General features: G+C 37.7%; 1 protein-coding gene across 1 annotated transcript in view; it reads right to left on the bottom strand.

Moving 5' to 3' along the window:
- CCDC171 (coiled-coil domain containing 171) overlaps positions 1 to 21293 on the bottom strand; it is a 206664-nt gene that overhangs the window by 103868 nt on the left and 81503 nt on the right. The window contains exons 14-18 of the mRNA XM_083352873.1: positions 21094 to 21183; positions 20476 to 20676; positions 17579 to 17746; positions 15345 to 15533; positions 522 to 1029 (exon numbers count right to left, since the gene is read on the bottom strand). Coding sequence (XP_083208999.1) covers positions 522 to 1029; positions 15345 to 15533; positions 17579 to 17746; positions 20476 to 20676; positions 21094 to 21183 — 1156 coding nt within the window. The remainder of the gene's footprint in view (positions 1 to 521; positions 1030 to 15344; positions 15534 to 17578; positions 17747 to 20475; positions 20677 to 21093; positions 21184 to 21293) is intronic.

Here is a 21293-nt window from a genome sequence, read left to right on the forward strand (position 1 = left end):
AGTTACTAAAATTTGATTAAACTTGTGATGAAAGGGAAAATCTGCTACATATTTTTTCTTTGTTTACTACATTTATTTCCTTTCCTTCCTCTTTTTTTCTTTTATTATTTTTAGTTTCTATTAGTTCGCCTTTTTAATGGTAACTTTTAATAAAATTACTATTAAAATATTTCCTTCTTTGTACCTTAATGTGACATTTGAACACAAGCATCCTTGTTTATAAATAATTGTGTTGTGTTTTTTTTTACTTTGCATGTGATCTCATCCAAATGCAATTTAATCTGGGTCCAGTTTACTATCAATTCAGTAATGAACATTCCAGTACACTTAACACCAACACCGGGGGGGGGGAGGCTTCAGTTGTTTTAATTAACTTAGCAAATTTAGTTTTGACATTTTAAACATAATTTCTCTCTTCCAATTGTGAAGCTTCGGCTTCCTCCTTTGCCTAACATGATGGTTATTTAAGTACCAAAAGTGTAGTTTGAGGTAAAATATATAAAATTAGCTTGATATCTTACTTGACAGATTACGCACATCCTTGGAATCTCCAATCCAGACAGGGATTCCTATGCCTTCTCTGACCCCATCTACCCAGGAGAAAAGGGAGCTGCATGACTGGCCTAAAATCTGAAGCCTGTGGGCAGCCAGGACTGCAATAACACTTTTGCGGAAAAGATGTATCCAGCTTCCGGAATGCTTTTTCTTCTTCACCTTGCTGCTGCTTTGCTTCCTCTCCTCCGTTTCACACAATGCACTGGCCAGTGTCCTGATTTCTTGCTTGAAAATGTCACAGGTGTTGACCTGATCCTGAAGAACATCTCTCTGGGTCGACAGGGCACAGGACCGACTGTAGAGGGGATACAGTGCCCCAGCGAGCAGCGCGCAAGCTGCTAGCAGAGATCTGTGTTCTTTCTGTGTCTGTGTCAACAAGGCTTTAAGGTGTGAATTCTCAAGGAGCAATTGCTCTTGAACTTTTTCAATAGCAGAGAACTTGTCTTTGGCTTTTTCTGCCATGTCTTGGTATTTCTGTATTGGATAGAGGAAAAAGATTTTAACTTTCTACAAAACATAGCTACAGAATGAGAATTGATCGGTCTACTGCTGACCAGCCTACAGTAAGTGAAGCTGACCTACTTTTCTTATATTTATCCTGTGAAATGTGTTTGGCTGACAGTTGATTGAGTAGGCCAAAGTTACCCCATGATACTCACAGTCAGGAAGAAGTTTGAAAACAAGTCCAAACTTCCAACTACTACATTAGGGGTCTCCAACCCCTGGTCCGTGGACCAGTACCGGTCCTTGGCATGCCAGCAACCAGTCCGCACAAAGAAGCAAGGCTCCATCTGTGGGATGCAGGTAGCACACAAAACCACGCCCCCTTTGGTCCACAGAAAAACTTCTCTCCATGTAACTTGAAAGGTTGGGGACCTCTGTACTACATCACACATTGGCTATATCAAAAATATATTTCTGTCAATACATGATCGAGCTCTGAGATTCAACCTGAATGGCATTATCAGTCAACTATCCCAAAATGCCATCTTCTGGAAAGTGGTTGTAAACTGCAATGGTCAAGATGCACATCTGTGGAACAAAAGAGACTTTAAAAATTACAACAGCAAACAGAGGTTACTGTTGCTGTAATATTTAAAATACAAAAAGTAGTTCTTGACGACGACCATTCCATCAGTGACTATTCAGAGTAATGATGGTGCAGAGAAAAAAAGACTGATGGCCTGTGCTTGTAGTTACAGCAACTGCAGTGCCTCTGTGATCATGTGATGAAAATTGGAGCACCTGGCAGCTCAACCCAAGGGGTGCTTCAATTTCCCCACTGGCCTATTCTCCCCCGCCCTCACATATCCTTTTTGACCTCTGTAATGGGATGTGTCTAACCATCATGTGTTCATCCCAGTTGCCAAGGGCCTGAATCTTGATCACGTGATCGTGGGGATGCTGCAAAGGTCATAAATTTGAGAACCAGTTGGAAGTCACCTTTTTCAGCGCCTTTGAACAGTCACTCAATAAATGGTTGTAAGTTGAGGACTACCTGTAATTCTGGAGCTGAGTGCAGGACAGGGCAGGGCAGCTAAGGGGCAGGGATGGGGGAAGATAATCCAGTAGGGAGAGTTGGAGGCAATCCCTTACCTTACTGAGGCCTGGGGTTGGAAGAGACTACTCCCGGAATGGCTTGGATTGGGATAGGTATTCTCAATGACCACAAATTTGCCATTGTTAAGTTCTCACAGTCATTTGGCATCTCATTTTATGACCGCACCAATTTATGATGGCAAGGCCAGTCCCCATTGTGATTGTAAGTCAAGGACTACCTTGACCAAAATCTCTTCTCCTTCTCCAATAGAGAAAGCTATTTACATTTAGTGATTTCGACAATGGACCCTGGTCCTGAAGCTATTTCAAACAGGAGAGCGCTCAAAGAACTCAATTCAGTATTGATCCACCATTCCCTCAGCACATCTGGAGGAGAGAGTCGTTAAAGGAAGCAACATGATGCTTGAAATCCCATCCAACCTGTAGAGACCAAATTAAACTTCTGTTATTCTTTTCTCCCCTAGTCACTGGAGATTTGGCCACTGCTGCCTTTTGTTCAGAAACAGACCTTTGTCCAAACTGTGTGTGAGAAGCATTTCATAGAATTGGTATTCCTAATTACAACATTTCCAAATAAATGGAAAAGGCTGGTGGTTCAGTAATCAAGCACCTATTTTGTATACAAAGCCCCTACTAGATTTACTCTTTAGCATCTCCATGTAGCACTGAAAACACCCCTACGTGGAATATTATTATTAAGCCTCAATCAGAAAATGGGGCCAAGACTTAACTTAGTTAAAGCTGTGGCCTGGCTCATTACAAGAAAGTGTCCATTATTCCTTCCTGCTTAACTTTATGACTAGTAAATCCAAGAGTACAGCACATTTCAATCATGTTATCTGTACAGACGACAACAAGCAAGATCTATGAGATTCAGAAGAACAATTGCCCTGCTTTGCAAAGATGACACATGGCTGGGATAAGTTAGTTTAGCGAAAGAGAACAGTAAACTAGGGAAAACCTGCAGAGACAGAAATAGATAGGTAGCAGCTGGAAAGAGGAAAGTACAGGTGATCTTTTAATTACTTTGTAATCAACCCCCTACTTATATATTCACAGATTAATTATGCCTCAGGAAGAATTTTATTTTCAAGAGAACGTTCTTTGTTTTATTTTATCAATCACACATTGCTACTCCAACAAGCAGAATAATGATTGTGAAGAAAAACCTCAAGCCTTAAAGCACGTCAGCTACAGTATAAAGACTTAATATTCATTACAACGCACAACAAGAGAGAACATATTTTACAGAGATATCATTACAAGAATATCGCGTGACGACTCCATTCAAAGCTACAGCCCAACTAATGCCCCAAATCACCACCTCATTTCATGAATAAGGAGGTGGGAGATGATGACAACTGGAAATCGTAGGACGGTTCAGATCCCAGGGTTGCTCAAAGGAATGCTCTTCAAGATCCAGGATTAAATCTGAATTGGCTGTAACCATGTACATTCAATGGTCCTCACTATGATTATCACTGTGGGAATCATAGTGGAACTTTAGGAGATGACCAGGCTGAGCTCAAGGGAGGAGTCAAAAGCATTATAAGTCATGAGATCTAAGTCCAGCCCACCTTGAATCTCTCTCTTATCTCCCGCCCATTTCCCTTGACTGTGAGTTGGTCAGATTAATGTCAAGCCTGGGAAAGTCAGGAGATTTAGACAGTTCAAATGAGTATAAAAGTTTGTTGCAAGCTTAAGCTCTCTACAAGAATCTGCCGAACTAGCAGTCAAAGGAAATGGGCAGGAGATAAGAGAGACATTTAAGTTGGGCTAGACTTAGATCGAAAGGGACGCGGTGGCTCAGTGGGTTAGGACGCTGAGCTTGTCGATCAGAAGGTCGGCAGTTTGGCGGGTCGAATCCCGAGTAACAGAGTGAATGCCTGTTACTCGTCCCAGCTTCTGCCAACCTAGCAGTTCGAAAGCACGTAAAAATGCAAGTAGAAAAATAGGGACCACTACGGTGGGAAGGTAACAGTGTTCCATGCGCCTTTGGTGTCTAGTCAGGCCAGCCACATGACCACGGAGACGTCCTTGGACAAGCGCTGGCTCTTCAGAAACGACTAGCACGCATGTGCAGGGGAACCTTTACCTAGACTTAGATCTCTTGTGGGCGAGCAGGGAATCGTGACTTATGATGCGTTTGACCGCTCCCTCGGTCTCAGTTTGATTATCTCCTACAAGAACTTCTTATTGGAAGAAGCCCTTTAGATTCCAGTCTTCTTCTCTACATTCAAGGGAAAAGATGGTGTAGAATATTAATTATTTAGTTAGGGATAAAGGCTCCTCCCCCCCCCCCGTTTTTGCCCTGTTATATTCAGTAGCTGAATGTACATTCAAGAGATTCTATGTTGTCTATAAAGCTAAGGGTTTTTCTCTCGTTATTTTTAATCTTAGCCTGTTTAAAATGATTTTGCTATTCTGAAATCCTCACGCACTTTGCTTTTGCTTTGCTTTTCCACTACGAATGGTGACCGTGGTTGGAAATTTGCTCTGGAATGGCAGGGGGCATGATCTTGAGGGAACTAAAGGTTGCTGCCTAAGTTGTTATTTTTTTTAAAAAAATGTCTAACTGAGATTTCTAGGGCCATCCGAATCTCACTGATCTTGGATGCTATACAAAGTTAAAAACAATCACATTCAGGACAACCACACTACCTACCTCCTACCCCCCCCCCACACACACAAAAAGATGGTCATAAGCAGAGGAATGGCCATAGTGCTAATACTGCATGGGAAATCAATCCCTTAGTGGAGACACACCCCACTCTGGTTCAAGGCCTGGGGAAACAGCTAAATTTTCAGAGCTTGCTTGAAAGAAAGCAGAGACAGGACTGCTCAAACATCTGGAGAAGTGGTTGTTTAAACCGTTGGTCTCGGTGACCTTTTTTTTCCTATCTTGATTAATGTCATTCCCGCCCCCTCCTCAAAAAAAATCCCAGACTGTGTTGCTTTATATAAGAATCTTGGCAGTGGCAGTCCCAAACTGCATCTCTCAAACAAACAAATTGATCCATTAACCCCAGACTATGCCCAGATTATTCCAGTTTAAGAACTATTGCTCTGGAGGAACGCCAGTCAAGAGGGCAGGAGCTATGTCTACTTTTAGTTCCCCAAAGTGCCATTATTTTATAGATGGGAGCCAGAACATGCCATTTTTCGGGTTTTATCAGATTTTAAAGCTAAAGTCAACACAGAAATGGTTAGGAAATAGAGTATGGAGATATAAACAGTGAGCCAAAATCTTCCTTCATTTAAATGAATATATTTGCCATGAGGACAAAACCTGGGCAGATATGAGCTATTGTATGGGAAAAGTCAAAAGTAGCCCTTAAGATTGTACAAATAGTATAAGTGAAATCCAAGAAGGTCTGTTATGCTGACTGTGCAGAAAATTATTTTCATGCTGACGCTAGCCAAACCAAAAACTGGCAATTGTGTAACTACAGTACCATAAACCATCCAACAGCTATTCTGGCTGCAAGGCTGGCCATAGCGTTGGCTATGACAACCCTCTTTACATTGCTGTTCTTCACAATTTAAAATGTTGAGACCCCAAATGGTAAACTCTTCATTTAACAAGGACCCTAAGCTATGCTGGCTTCGGGAAAAGTGACTTATGACTTACCTCACACTCATGGCTTCACACCTCAACCACACACACAATCACATGACTGCAATTGGGGCATTTGGCAACCAGCTTGAATTTATGACTGGTTACAGCATTCAGTCACACATTTGTGATATGAGACCCTTTTTTGCTGATTTTCAGCAAAAAACACAAACAAAAACAAAACCTTAATGGGGAAATTAGCTTCGCTTAACAACCTGATGATTCGTTGAACCGCCTAAAAATTGTCATAAAATTGGGTCCGGCCTGACTTGTCAATGCAATGACTGTCGCTGTCCCAGTTGTGGTTGTAAGTCAAGGACAACCTATCAATAAATTTCCTCATCTTCACAAAGGTTTGGGACACCCCTTGTACTTTGAAATCATGACATGAGTGTTCAGTCGTTGTTATAGCTGGGATTTGAATCTGCATTAAACAACACCAACATCCCAGCCTTTCTCTTTTCAAACTATAGCTTGCTGTAAACAGGGCCTATGGAAAACAACTGCTCCTCTTTTATTAAATACCAGTTAGTTGGCTGTGGATTGCCTCTTGAAGTTGTATGAGTGATTTTCATTGTTTTTCAATTAACCATACAGAATGAAATTTAGACTAACAAGGGGCGTAAACCCCTTGATTATTTCTCCCTTTGTTACACAGAGTGCTTGCCATTTTGTAAACAAACTGTAGAAGTATTATTATAGGCAGGGCTTTTTTTCTCATAGAATGCTCAGAACGGAGTTCCGGCACCTTTTTTGGATGGAAACTTGTAAGGTAGGCAAGGCAGGTTGTATGACGTGTGTGAGTTCCGGCACCTTTTTCTTTTACAAAAAAAGCACTGATTATAGGAACAGAAATACTTTCAGCTTCTCCCGTGTCACTTGTTATAGAAGAAACAGATGAAGTCCTGCAAGATTCAAGAACCGTAAATAAGTCCTCTCCTTAGTCAAAAAATTTCCTTTTCTGCTTGGAAGAATAAATGCAGACTGGGATTTTATTGTATAGTTAAATATTCAAACAAAAGAAATGCAAGCAGAACATAAAACAGAAATTGCATTTACGTAATGATTACATTTATTAATGACTTCCTATAGCAATTATTTTCATCTTCTATTATATTCAATACTACGAGGGCAATTCGGAAATAAACCTCCGTTTGGTTATCAATGACAGACACTCGCAGATACAGAACTTTTGTTATACACATTAGAAAAATACAACATTACATTACTTTTTGGACATAATCGCCATTCAAATTGAGGCACTTGTCATAGCGTCTTACAAGGTTTGAAATTCCTTAGTAGTAGTTGCTCGGCGCCAAATCTGGGCTATGGAAGAGATGATCAAAAACATCCCAACGGAACTGCTTCAAAAGTTCTTGGGTGCGTCCAGCAGTGTGCGGGTATTGGTGTGAACCAATACCACGCCGGAAGTGGTGCCATAGAAAATCCCACCAAATATGAAGGTGCCAAAAGATTACTGCTAGTGAAGTTCATGGAGCATGGTTCGACCATCAATTCAGAAGTCTACTGTGAAAAGTTACAAAAACTCAGACAAGCCATCCATACCAAGCCTCGGGGCATGCTGACTTCGAGTGTGGTTGGTTCACGATAATGCTTGCCCACACACCGCTAGATGCACCCAAGAACTTTTGAAGCAGTTCAGTTGGGATGTTTTTGATCTCACACACACACACACACACACACACACACACACACCCATAGCCCAGATTTGGCACCGAGCGACTACTACTAAGGAATTTTAAACCTTGTAAGACGTTATGACAAGTGCCTCAATTTGAATGGTGATTATGTCGAAAAGTAATGTAATGTTGTATTTTTCTAATGTGTATATTAAAAGTTATGTATATGCGAGAGTCTGTCATTGATAAGCAAACGGAACTTTATTTCCGAATTGCTCTCATACAATTCAGAGTGGACCTTTGGAAGGATTTTGCAGGCCACATGAGGTTCTCTAAATTTATTTCTGTATCACCCTGAAAAGCCCTATTCTTTAAAACTAAGAGCTGTTTATGAGAGAGAAAAAAGCACTTATAGTGTCTCCTAAAGACTATATGGTTTCCCTTCATGAAAGCCTTAAAAATATTTTTTTAGTTCATATTTCATATTTAGCATATTGCTAAAAACTGCTTTTAATTCCTGGGCAAGAATAGCTACACTTAAATAAGAGGAGGAAGAAAAGAAAAAAACAAAATAGAGCAAAACAGTCTCTAGCATAAAATGTAAATTTTGACTGCAACTCTCCATAACTGTACTAGGAAGCGTTCCGTTTAGGAAAGCTTGTTGGAGCATTACTGTGGTTTTTGTAAGAAAAACAAGTATCCTTTGTAAAAAAGAAAAGGTACAACGGAGACGGAAGGAAGCCAACAGTTAACCACTTTGCAGAAAAGTGTGAAATATGATTGGGTTGTATGTATAATAAAACAAATAAACAAGCTGCAACAATGATGAGGATAATCCTCAATCACTGTATTTGTGCACACACCTAACGAATACATAAAGTGCAAACAAAATGGATATCAATATTTCCTATTAGAAAGAAATACAAGGTCTAATTTTACATTAATTTATTCTCATTTATCCTTAGGAGTCTACAAGTGCATTCTATTACATGGCTTTCCCTAAGTTCCATTTCAAAAAGCACAGACATTAGGAGGTAAATACTGTATAAGCTCCAGGTCCGGCACAAAATCTGATACTGTTCTTAAAAGAAAGAAAGCACAATATTCTTTTTTAAAAAAAAATAATAAAGAAATGCATCAATCCTTCCATTGCCGTACAAACATTTGAGATGAATGTTCTTGTGTTCAGTATTTTCATAACTATTTTCTGCTCCACGTTTAGCTAGTTAGGTTACACACGTATTAAAATTAGTGCGGTTGAGAAACATTCCTCTTTTAGTTCTTCCAAGAGCATTCTCTTCAGATTCTCTTCCTTTACTTTACCCATTATCTTTCTCTTCTTTTCCTTCCCTCAATTTCCTGGTCTTTTTTCCCCAGTTAAAGTTATTATTATCAATTATCGAAGCTATCATTTGAATTTCTATAACTGTCTGGTTTGACACAGGAACCAAACTGGACAAGTACAGACTTCCACGGATAGTCAGGACTGCAGAAAAAGCAGTAGCAACCAGCCCGCCTTCCATTGAGGACCTGTATGCTGCACAGGTAAACAAGAGGGCTGAGAAAATATCTACAGATCCCTCACATCCTGGACATAAAATGTTTCCTCTTTTTCCCTCAGGATGCCGCTAAAGGACATTGCATGTCAGAACAGCTAGATACAATGACAGTTTTTTTCCTTCACGCCATCACTCTGCTTAATTACCACAGTACTGGCTTATGTTTAAGGATATTTACCTATGTAGTATGGCCGTATTTATTTATTTATTTATTTTTGGGACTTATATGCCGCCCTATCTCCCGAAGGACTCAGGGCGGCTAACAACAATAAAAAACAACAATACAAAAATTAAAAAAGAATTAAATAACAGCCCCAAAATAAATTAACTACACAGTTAAAAATTAAAACATATTTAAAAACCCATCATCAATCCAGGTCAGCCTGATGGAAGAAAAAAGTTTTGAGGTCGCGGCGAAAGGACCGGAGGTCTGGGGCCATCCGAAGCTCAAGGGGGAGCTTTACTACCTTCTCCTATTGGTATCTTACGATTATATTATATTACTCTGTTCCTTTGTATGAACCCTTGCGAGTTCCTGCACTGGAGAGAATTTCACTCTGTATCCAATCACACTTGGCTAATAAAGTATTCTATTCTGGAATTGAAGGTTCGTTCTCCGAGCTTGTGGGTTGGTTTCCGAACATTTCATTACCAGGCTAGATAACATCTTCAGCGGAGTTTAGGGGATCTCAGTGTCAGTGTTCTTCAGTGACCTATTCTATGCTATGCTATGCTATGCTATGCTATGCTATGCTATGCTATGCTATGCTATGCTATGCTATGCTATGCTATGCTAGTCTAGTTTGTTCCCACATCACATGCTCAAAGTAGGAAGGTTTCTGCTTAATGGTCAATGTCTTTATTTCACCCAGTACTAATTGACTGATTCTTCTTACAATTCATGGTACTCTTAGTATCCATCTTCAAATTCATAATTCAGAGGCATCTATATTTTTCTGTCCTTCTTTCTCACAGTGTAGTTTTTATAACTATATAGCATCACTGAAAGAAATTACGGCTTTAATTTTTCTGATATTTATTGCTGTTAGAATGACCTTCATCCTTTTATGATCCTGTTTATTATTGACTTATCTGAGGTTAACCTCTTCTTAACTCCTTCATCAGACTGCCCATCTTTATTCTTGCCCCCAATAAACAAAACTATCTACCATCTTCACTTTATCACTTCATCAGTTCACTGAGCATGCTGGTTGAGATTACCATCAACATCTTAATATTTAACATTAATTCATATTCTCACTTACTTTTAGTTTCATTAATGGCTCTTCCAAATCTTCTTTACTTTGAGTTAACAAAGTAATGTCATCTGCAATATCTCTACTGTTAGTGTTTCAGCCTTCAATTTTGATTCCAGCTATCACAACTCTGTCATATTTTATTGTATAAATTAAGCAAATATGGATACAATAGGTATTTCCTCCTCACCACCTTGCCTGAACCAGTCTCTTTCTCCAAATTCCGTACCTGCAGTAGTTTTTAATGTACTCTAAAGATTCCTCAAAATAACAATGACACGTTCTGTCATAACCCTTGTCCTTAATGACTTTAATTTTAAATTTGTATTAATTTATGGGCATTGTTTAATCATGTTTTAATAATTTTAATTTTTGTATCTAGTTTTTATGTATTGCCCTGTTCACCGCCCTGAGTCCCCTGGGAGAAGGGCGGTATATAAATTAAATAAATAAATAAATAAATAAATAAATAAATAAATAAATAAATAAATAAATAAATAAATAAATAAATGTTGTGAGTTCCACATTACTGCATGATCTTCACTACTGAAGACATTGCTATGGTGAACGAAGGTAAGTTTTTTCTTTATATTTCTTCTGCCTTATCATCGAATGTTACCGATCTGATTTCATGGCCTTCTCTTTTTCTGAAAACAGCTCCTTCATTTGGCATTTTTCTTTGCTTAAATGATATTCATTAATGAAGATCTCAGTCAAAATGTTGTTTGCATAAGAAATTAATAGGAATTCACTAATTGGCACATTCACAGAGACTTGGCAGAAGCGATTTAGCAGTGACAAGCTGGTGGCAGTGAACTGGTGGCGAGTTGTCCCATTCTGATGTTATCTGTGGCTGATGATCTACTAGCTGTAGTATCTTACTTTCTAGATAATATATATTGTAGAAATTTATTAATTCTACAGATCCTTTTGTCACTCTATAATCCCACCTTTAAAGGGTCTAGGACAACTTTTCCATTTTCCTTTAATCTCATTTCTTCTCTCAGGTCTCTTTTACTGTTAAGTATTCCTGTCATAGCTGTAAATTTGCCTGTGATTTATCTGATCTTCTCTAAAAGATTCTCATTTTTCTTTTCCCGCAATATTCTTCCTTACGATTGAGATATTTTTTCTTGTCTTCTTCTTCGACAGTGAAATTCTGCATTGAGTCAGCTACATCCACCTTGTTGCCCAAGGCTTTCATTCAGGTTTTTCCTCTAACTAACACAATAGCTGATGCTGAAAAAAGTGGGGATATTTTTTTCTTTGGAATTTTGGGATTACTATTTTTTTTAACAATAACTCTTCTCCCTTTCCATTGTTTTAAATTTCCCATAGTTTAATTGTCTAAGTTTAACCTCTTTACTTGAGGCCAATAATTCATGATTTGCTCTATAAACTACACCTAAAAGTAGCTTGGTTGACTTGATTGCACTTATCAATCTTTTATTTCCTTTCCTGAAGAGGCCTGGTGGCTCACTGGCTTAAAGACACTGGAGAAGGTCTGTACTCTGGCTGTTCGAGCCCTAGCATTGCATGATGGAGTGAGCTCCTGTCAGCTTCTGCCAACCTAGCAGTTCAAAAGCATGCTACATGCAAGTAGATAAATAGGTACTGCCGGTGGGAAAATAATGCTGTTTAGTACAGTAGTATGAATCCAGCCAGTGCTGTGATGCCTGAGCGCAAAGGAACATCAGTGGAGGGAGAAGCCCTGAATGATGCTGCAGAACACCGATGGAACGTTCTGAGTGTGTGGAACTAGTCCGTCCCCTGTGATGCATTCTGGTTAGTGCACAAGCATGATGAACTGAAAGGACTAGCAATTGTCAGAAGCCAAATCCCTATTTGTACTAACACTAATCTCCTGGCTAATCTAACTTTGCCATAGGCTAAATAAATGAATAATTTTCTAAAATATGTCTCAGCCCTATGCTATGACCAATGTTTCGATTGGCAAGAGCACAGGACTACTCAAACTGAGAATTAACAACATTCGAACTTCAAAGACTTCACTTTATTCCAACTATATTTTATTTTTCTCTCTTACAACTCTGTTCTTGATAGTACTGAATAGTCCGGCCTTCAGCTAATTCACCCGTTTTGCTATCAGTACTGCTGCTTAATAGAACAAGTGAGTACTTCAAAGGAGGTGACTTTCTTGTTGTAGACTTTTTCTTTTGTTTTTGTTTTTTTGCCTTTCGCGTTGGTGAAATTTTGATATTTACTTTCCTTAAAGGATTTCTTTGCTTTCAGTTGTTTATACGTACATTTCTATCTTTGTCCCTGTCTTTTGATGCAAAAATAATTCCTTAATAATGAAATTATTCTTTGTATAGATTACTCTCCGTGATTTCTTAGGGAACTTTGGATATATTCGTTGTCAGAAGGGCTGTGATTACGCAACAAATATTCAGAAGAAGTGCTTTGGAGCCAGTACAAGATCAGTATTATTCAGAAAGCAGTCCATTTCCACCACCAACGCCCTCGAGTTTCCTTGTAAGCCTTAGAGACAGAGGGGTTGCTTTAAGAAGACAACTCAAGTTAATGGGATTCTTAAAGCAAACAAAAGTTATCTTTGGGGTTACAAGAAAGCCTTTAAAATGTTGAGCTGCTTCTATGAATAGCAGGAAGATGCTGTACTTGTAGATACAAATCACTTTTTGAAAATCATTTCTGAAAATGACAGTCCATCACTAATACAATTGATTACTCCTTTAGATTAAAAAGAGTTTTCCAATGCTAAGTATCTTTTTTTTCGTAGTACCCCACCATGATCATTTGGCCTGTATTATTAGCTTTATTTTTGTCCTTTTCCTGGGATCATCCACCCCATAGCCCAAAAAAAGATTCTAGCACTAAATAAGCTAAAATAATTTAAGGAATTCTTAGCTAAATTGAGAGAAGGGTATTTGTTATTTATCAAATAATTTGCCGTTCTGCTAAATTTCTAGAGGTATAGCTGTGTTAGTTTTTGGCACAAAAATGATAAAAGAATAAAACAAAATTAAAGACCAATTCCAATGCAACATCTGAATGAATTTAAGATTGTTAGAAATAAAAGAGAAGAATATAACATTGGTTTCTTTGACCAAGATTAAAATAAGCCATGTTTCTTCAAGCTCTGATAAACCTTTTTAGACTTTTTGCTGACATCAGAAGTGATAACTTTATTTATGGATTTGCATATAGATAAGTGATGGTTATGTGAAGAAAATATATTTGTTTATAACCTTATAGGGGGTAAAGAATTAAGTTTCTTTATACTTATTGTGATGAAGATCAGAAATAATTTATATACTGTATCTATAAGTTCTACCTTTCCGTCTCTCCTCATTTTGAATTTAGGTTGTATTTGCTTTTAATACTGTAATTAAAATCTTCAATAAAAAATATATTTAAAAAAGAAGAGACTGGTAAGAGGGGAAATTTTAAAAAATTGTAAGTAAATTATAAATAAAACTTCAGTAATAACAAGTTTTTTTTTCTAGAAGGATTTTTTTTTGCTGTTGCAACAATGAAGAGGCTTGTGGCACCTGAAAACACAGTTCACCTGTTCTCATACAAGTAACCATTATTTGGAGAGAAAAGGGAGAGAAGAATAGTGAAAGGAAAAATGAGAGATGGAAATGTTCTTCTCTTAATAATCTGTATCATTTTCATTTCCTCTTCTATCCCCAGCTATCGATTTATTGATTATGTGCCTGCAAGTGGGTGTCGACTCTTGGCAACGAAATAGATTTTCTCGGTTATAATTTATCCCCAAGTCTTTCAGGACTTCCAAGTGTGCAATCATCCCTACTGTAATTTACTCCATCCACTTGCCACCCCAAGTAATTCTGTGCCTAAGTGTCAAATCTGCTATCACACCACTCCAGCTTCGCTTCACATTGATGGCATCCTGCCATAAAAGGGGGGAGGGGAGCAAAGCAAAAGAACGCAGGCAAGGGATTGTATCTCCGATTGGCACCTCTGACAGGAATCAGAGGTGCCAATCGGAGATACAACCATTGAGAACGGAATACAAACATACACCAAAGAGGCACCAAACCCAGAACTGTTACCAAAACAATGAATTTGAATACTATTGGACACATGACTAGATGACTGGGTGGGGGGAGGACCTGGGAAGATCTGGGAGAAGGGAAATATACTGAATTTATGCAGGAATATCCAGATCTGGCTTTCCTTATGCTGTAACCACTTAATCTTAGTAAAAGTATACCTTTTCTCAACAAATGGAATTAATGATCTTTGTTTGCTAAGTCTCCAAGCTAGGACAGGGCTGACACTAAGATTACTTGTCCAAGGCTGCAAACAACTGACCAAAACAATTTTTGAACTGATTTTTTTTTTAGAGGACGACATGTGTGAATCCATTGGAAGGGGTCATTTGCCCATGGTGATGTTAAGAGAGAAGAAGAAAACAAATCTATTCGATCCATGGTGTGTGTTGTCTTACATAATGAATTGGTTTAGTAAACTATTTTATTCAAATCTTCAACTAATTGAAACAATAGTAAGGCTTTACAAAGGACCACTTGTAAATTTCTACAACATCCAAGTAGAAGGCTTTTCTTTACACAAAAAGGGTAATGGTCTTTATCATTTGTAAAGTTCAGAAAAACAAATGAAGCGGAAATTAGATTATCCGAGACACCATCAGTTTCCCTGAGATATAAGAGTTTAATTTACTTTTCTGTCTAATCTGGAAGATTTGCCTTTCAATATCTTTTTTATTGTTGTTAGCAACTTGCATATAAGCTTATGCCTGAGACACAGTTCACCTTAAAGTGAATTTCAGAAACTACTGCTAGAAGACACAGAAAAAATAGTTATCATGGGGGGCAAGCATCTGGTATTCAGTGTAATAACACAAAGAAGCAATGCTTTTACCCCGTAGGTTACTTTTGCATGGCAAGTAAATGGGAAATACAACTGCAGGATTCCAACCCTGTGTAAGTTCTGGAACGCCTTCCCATAAAACCATGCACCTCCTTAAAAAAGTGGAAGCTAATAGTTTTTTTAAAAAAAAAACAACTCTCAAAGCAAATTTCCCAAACAGTTTTAAAATGCACTGGAACAAAACTGCTGAAATAATATCCTAAATATTTAAAGAATGCATTTAAAAGTTAATAGCTTCCTGACAGAAATATTGTACCTGAGCTCTGGTGTGAACTTCTCCAAGGAGTCCAGAATATTGCTGTTCCAAGTCATTCTTCTGCTTTAACCAACAGCTTTCTTGAGCTTTCATCTGTTCTGCAAATTTCTTCAAAGTGTCTTCTTGGGTCTGTTGAATCTCCTTCATTGTATCTGACTTATTTTTACAAACATATTCAAGGTGGGATACCTGCATTTAAAAAAACAAACACAAATCCATCACCCTTCTCAATGCATATACACAGTTCCATTTTAAAGTAGCCGGTTAATAATACATTCAGGATGCTACAACTAACCCCATAGCCCACAAGGAATTAAGGAGCGCTTCTCAGCAATGGAAACATACCGGTCAAATTTCCATAGCCTGTGACCTGTATCTTTTACTATCCATACTTGACTACCCTTTCTAATACTGAAAGTTTTAGGACCAACCCACAAATTTTTAACGCAACGTGAATCTGAAAATGAGCACAGTGATTGGATTTCCCCAATACGAGATTTTTGACCTATTTCTCGGTGAGTTATTGGTTTTGTTGTTGGTAACCGCTGCTGCAATTTTAAAAGAGTTGTGCCTCAGGTTGAAAAAAAAAACCCCACCACAATTAATAATATGTAAGTCTTTTATGACAGAAGCTATATGAAGGCTCTAATGTTATCCCAAGAGTAATACATTTGTATAGGAAAGCAGCCCAGTTGAGGAAGGGTTGTGGCTGGGTTGTTGTTTGTCTTAAATATCACATTTTTTGTAGATAATAACATGAGATGCTATAGCAGCAGCAACAACAAAGAGTTTTCTTGGGGAAAGGACTGTCGGTCAGCTAAACTACACAAATAGTTTGTACTGGGAACAGAAGAAACTTTTCATACAAAATGGAGCTAACGATTAAAGGAGCTAATGCCAATTTTCAAAGGGTATCAAAAATAATTTTCATATGGATAATTCAGAGGCCTTCAAAACAAAGACCTAGACCTTTTAAGCAGAACTTTTAATCGATATCATATTATTTTGGCATACTTTGCTGGTCTAATCTAAGCCCTTGATTTCATTTTGCCTTTGCACCTCTAATTTTATTTCCCTTGTTAAAAACTGAATTAAATTCAACTAATCTAACAGAACTAAAAAAGCAGACTAAAAGTATACTTGCTCAAAGTTAGGCAATGACATACTTGCTCAAAGTTAGGCAATGTCAACTTCTAGAAGCATGTTCTAGCCCACTGAGGCATTTGCCCAGAAGCTCGTATCATCAGGTTTCTTCTATATTAAGACATTGGTAGAATTTCTGATTGCAGCCTCTGTTATCATTTTGCATTAACCAGTTCTTAGACTTTAAACAATAAAGTTCCTTAGAGTTGTACTTCATTTCCTATGGCTTGCCTTAAACCTGAATGTGAGATGAGTAGCTCAGCTCCTATGAAATGTTTTTCTTCCTATACTTCGAGAGTCTAATCCAAGTGAGGACCGAACTTTCGAATTCTTCCAGATCACAGAAAACTATGGTAATAGGTGAACAAGTCAGGCATGCAGATGGACAGAAGTGTTAAAATATAATCTGTAGAATTATTTGTACGTAACAAAATGCTTCTATTTTAAAAAAATCTGATCTTAACTTACTATTACCTTCTGCTAACAAGTCAATTCATGTCAACATATGCATGAACTTCGTTGTTCAGCTTTCTTAAACGTTATCTTCTTCAAACTCGCGATGTATAGATTTGCAGTTGCTATATACTGTATGTTTACAAATCCAAAAAGATCAAACAGCATCTGGCATTTCATGGAAACCTTTTTTTTCCCCTTCCTCAAATAATTCCTCCTTCTCAACAGCAAATATTTTAAAGAGGATGTTCCTTAAACAAGTCCGTTTTGTTTCTGTTTTATGCTGAGATAAAGAGTTGGTTTATTAGTGTAAATGACTCAGTCCTTTGAATAGCTTCATCAGTAAGATTAATTTATTTTCTTTTAATTAGGTCCCTGTGGCTAACACTGGCTAATAGTATTAGCAAGTCCTGAACAGAAGCTGGAGCTTAGAGATTTCATACAGACTTCAGTCACATTTACATGCCCACAGCAATGGCATCAAACCGAGCTGTAGACAAGCCATAATTAACGGTACTGAATTATTAACATCCAAATTCTTTTTGAAATAAGATGAATGTCAGTCCTTTTTAACGATATTGTGATGTGGACAAATGTCACGGAATTTAATAGAGGTGTCTGGTGCCTGAGGACAGTACCTTCTCATTAGCCTTGTTGAGGTCTAAGATCAGGGTGTCAACATTTTCTTGCAAGACTGTGCAAAGCTCTGACCAGGAGAATTTATCCAGGATGCCTTCTGATTTCTTTATAAGAACGCAGCCTGCTACCAAGTGCTGGTATAAAGTATGGAGGAAAGTTAGCTTCTCCTGCAAAATGCAATTCATTTGGGGGGGGGGGGTGAGGGAAGGAAAGGAAAAGAAGGGGAGAGGAAGAAAGAGTGAATGGCCAATATTTATACACTGAAATGTTTAACATAAATAAAAACAAATGAATGTTCCAAAGTGGTGACCTATGCTTAAATAATTAATCAAAATCACAAAATAGACAATGGCCTATGATATTTACACTAGGGCTGATCCTGCAGGGATTTTATTTAAGCAGTGAGGGATTTCTTCTTGCTTAATAAAGTTTAGATGTATTGCTTACTAAAAATATGGAGAATCAGACCTTATAGTACTTTTATTATTGTAACTATTAATAGAATGCTGGTAGCAATTTTTTAACGAATAAAAAAGATCATACTAATGGATTGCACAGGGAATAAAAAAAGTAAAGGTAAAGGTTCCCCCACACGTGCGTGCTAGTCGTTTCCGACTCTAGGGGCCGGTGCTCATCTCCGTTTCAAAGCCGAAGAGCCAGGGCATGTCCGAGGACGTCTCCATGGTCATGTGGCCGGTATGACTAGACGCCAAAGGCGCATGGAACGCTGTTACCTTCCCACCGTCGTGGTCCCTATTTTTCTACTTGCATTTTGACGTGCTTTTGAACTGCTAGGTGGGCAGAAGCTGGGACGAGTAACAGGCGCTCACTCTGTTACGCGGCACTCGGGATTCGACCCGCCAAACTGCCGACCTTCTGATCGACAAGCTCAGTGTCCTAACCCACTGAGCCACCGCATCCCTACAGGGAATAAACTAAGTGATAAATACAGAGCAGCTCTTGAAAACAACAACTGCTTGTTCAGCTCTACTTCTCCCGTTTCATGCCCAGGTTTTTTTTGCTACACACAGACACACAAACTGAATAATTTTGAATATAAGCAGGACTCTGCGAAATACTTTGACTTCCTGACACAGGATAGAATTGCTATTTTCTGAGGGTGTTTCATGTTCACTGCAGTATTTAATTTATTCTTATTGACAACTTTATTAAATACTTCGAGCCAGGGATAATTAATGTAAATTTTGTAGCAAAATTATAGTATATCATTGCATCTTTTTAAAAATTACATGCATCCAACTCTTTAAATAAAGAACAAATATGTTTGGAGAATAAAATAGTACTTTTAATATCTATACTGCTGACTTTGGACACTGAAACATTTTTCATTAATGTAAATGGGGGAGAAAAGAGTCCCATTGTGCATCATTTTGCTCAACGCAAAGGGCTCGGAAATTTTTCTACAAATCCCAAACCAAAACTTGAGCCTGTGATCCAAACCCCACTATCTTCAATGAAAAGTTTTCCACTCCTTTTAGCGTGCTTTAGACGCAGTCCAACCTAAGCCATTTCCAAACAAACTTTACACGAGCATTAAAAGTAGAATTACTGTTGTGATTCTTCTAACCATAGTTTGGTGTTTAAATCGCTCAGAAGGAAACACCAACAACACATGGCAAAATAGGAACAAAGCATTTCCATTCAGTCTTTCACTTCTCCTTGTTAATTTAATCTGTCGCCATTCTGTCCTTTTTGCTTGGGCTGTGATAAACCAAGCATAGTAATCATCCATTTGGCCTGGAAAAGGAATCCAAAGGCCTAGAATCAATTCTCACATGTTGAACCCAACCACAATACTGTAGACATGCTGACTTTACAATATTGTCAGGCTTCTAGTTTCCTCTACTTTAATCACTATCTGATGAGCAGAACAATTCCAGCTGATTCATATGGACACAATTTAAATCCCAGACTGAAACAAGGGTGGAAATAATGTTTCCTTTTAGTCGCTTGGCATTCTTTCTCGGATTCGTTAGAATAATGAGCTCAATATGCAGCACAATCGAAATAAAGAGAGGGAGAGAGAATACATTTAATGTACCTAGGGCAGAAAAGCTGTGAGCGCAAAAGAAAATGAAACTCTAAACACAAGCAAACAATGTATTTTTAAAATAGGATAAACATCAGGGTGGAAAGCATGTTTCGAAATAACACTTCATGAAACAATTACTGTACACAATGTTATAATCAGCTGCTATCTCAAGAATAGGCAAGCTAAGTTGACTCTGTTGATGGGTGAGTAAAACGATCTAGGGTCCTTCTCGTCTCTTGGACTTGCCATTTGAAACAGTTAATAGGAATTGGTGCCAAGGGATTAAACAGCTAATCTATTCCAAATGCAGACATATTTCAAATGTATATATTTGCATTGAGATAAACATTAACTTTCAAAAATTCCTTAGGCATCTTTCTCTTAACAATATTTACATTTCTCATCTCAAGAGAATGATGATATTTTTTAAATGTAAAGAATCAGATAAGTTGAGCAGTTAATATTTTTAAATCCTAGTAACAATAACAATTTGTTACACGTATATGCTACCCAATTCCCAGCAACTCTGGGTAGTTTACACATTGATTAAAACCCTAAAAACAATAATAAGAAACAAACAACAAACCAAAGGGTAAAAATGGCAGGAAAATGGAAAAACAAGCCAGGTTACTCTTAAGTGGAATAATAAAATAAAAACATAACGCCAGAAATAAAAGTTCATAAAAACATTGGAAAGCAATCATTTAGATTTCTTATTGTGGTGGCATAAATTTGTATCTACAAAACAAATGATCTGGTGTGTGTGTGTGTGTGTGTGTGTGTGTGTATGAAAGATAAAAGATTAAATAATATTTCTGACAGACATCTTGTTTCTGATAATACCTCTGTATCCTTCTCATAAGCCTGGGTGAGCTTCTGAATTTCATTTTTATATTCTGTACAACATGCTTTCTCTTTCTCCAAGCAATGCAATACGTTTTGTAGTTCCATTTTTAATGTAGCTATTAAGGATTCTCTGTCTGCACACTTAGTTTGCAGATTATTTAACTCCTTCTTGGTACCAGTGAGACTGTCATGTGTTGCCTAAAAATAGTAAAGGAAAGATAAAGGCTTTCATGCAATAAAGCACAACCTTCCTTATCTGATAACTCTTTTCAGATATACATGTCTGAAAGCTCCACAAACAAGACCATTTACTCCAATAGTTAACTACAACAACCAAACCACAGAATTTAAAATTAAATTTAAATTAAACAAAGCCACTAGTGTGATTCCAGTTGGAACTGTTGTTTTACTTTTACGCTTGTTGCCCTGGCATTTTTCAAAAACATCATCACACATTTAATAGTCTTAAACCCTTTATTCTGAAGATATCCTGCTGAAGCTAATAAAATCCCTTTGATTAGAACTTTTCAAGGTTACAACTACAATTGAGACAAAACTCATTAGAAAAATATACATTTAGCTTTAAGTTAACAGGGATGTTAAAGACAGAGATACCTGAAGTTCTTGAGTTTGAGATCTTAGCTGGTGCTGGGAAGCCTCAAGTTCTTTTGCCATCTTCTCAGAAAGAACTGTCATTTTCTCCAGCTAGCAAAAAAAATGTAGTAAACAATGCATCAGATTCAAGAGAAATGAAATTTCAACGTAATTGCCTACAGACTAAAGCTGACATTTCATGCAGACTGATTTTCCTGGCA

The sequence above is a fragment of the Vipera ursinii genome, assembly GCF_947247035.1.
Source record: "Vipera ursinii genome assembly, chromosome: 2".
Classification (NCBI taxonomy): Eukaryota; Metazoa; Chordata; class Lepidosauria; order Squamata; family Viperidae; genus Vipera; species Vipera ursinii.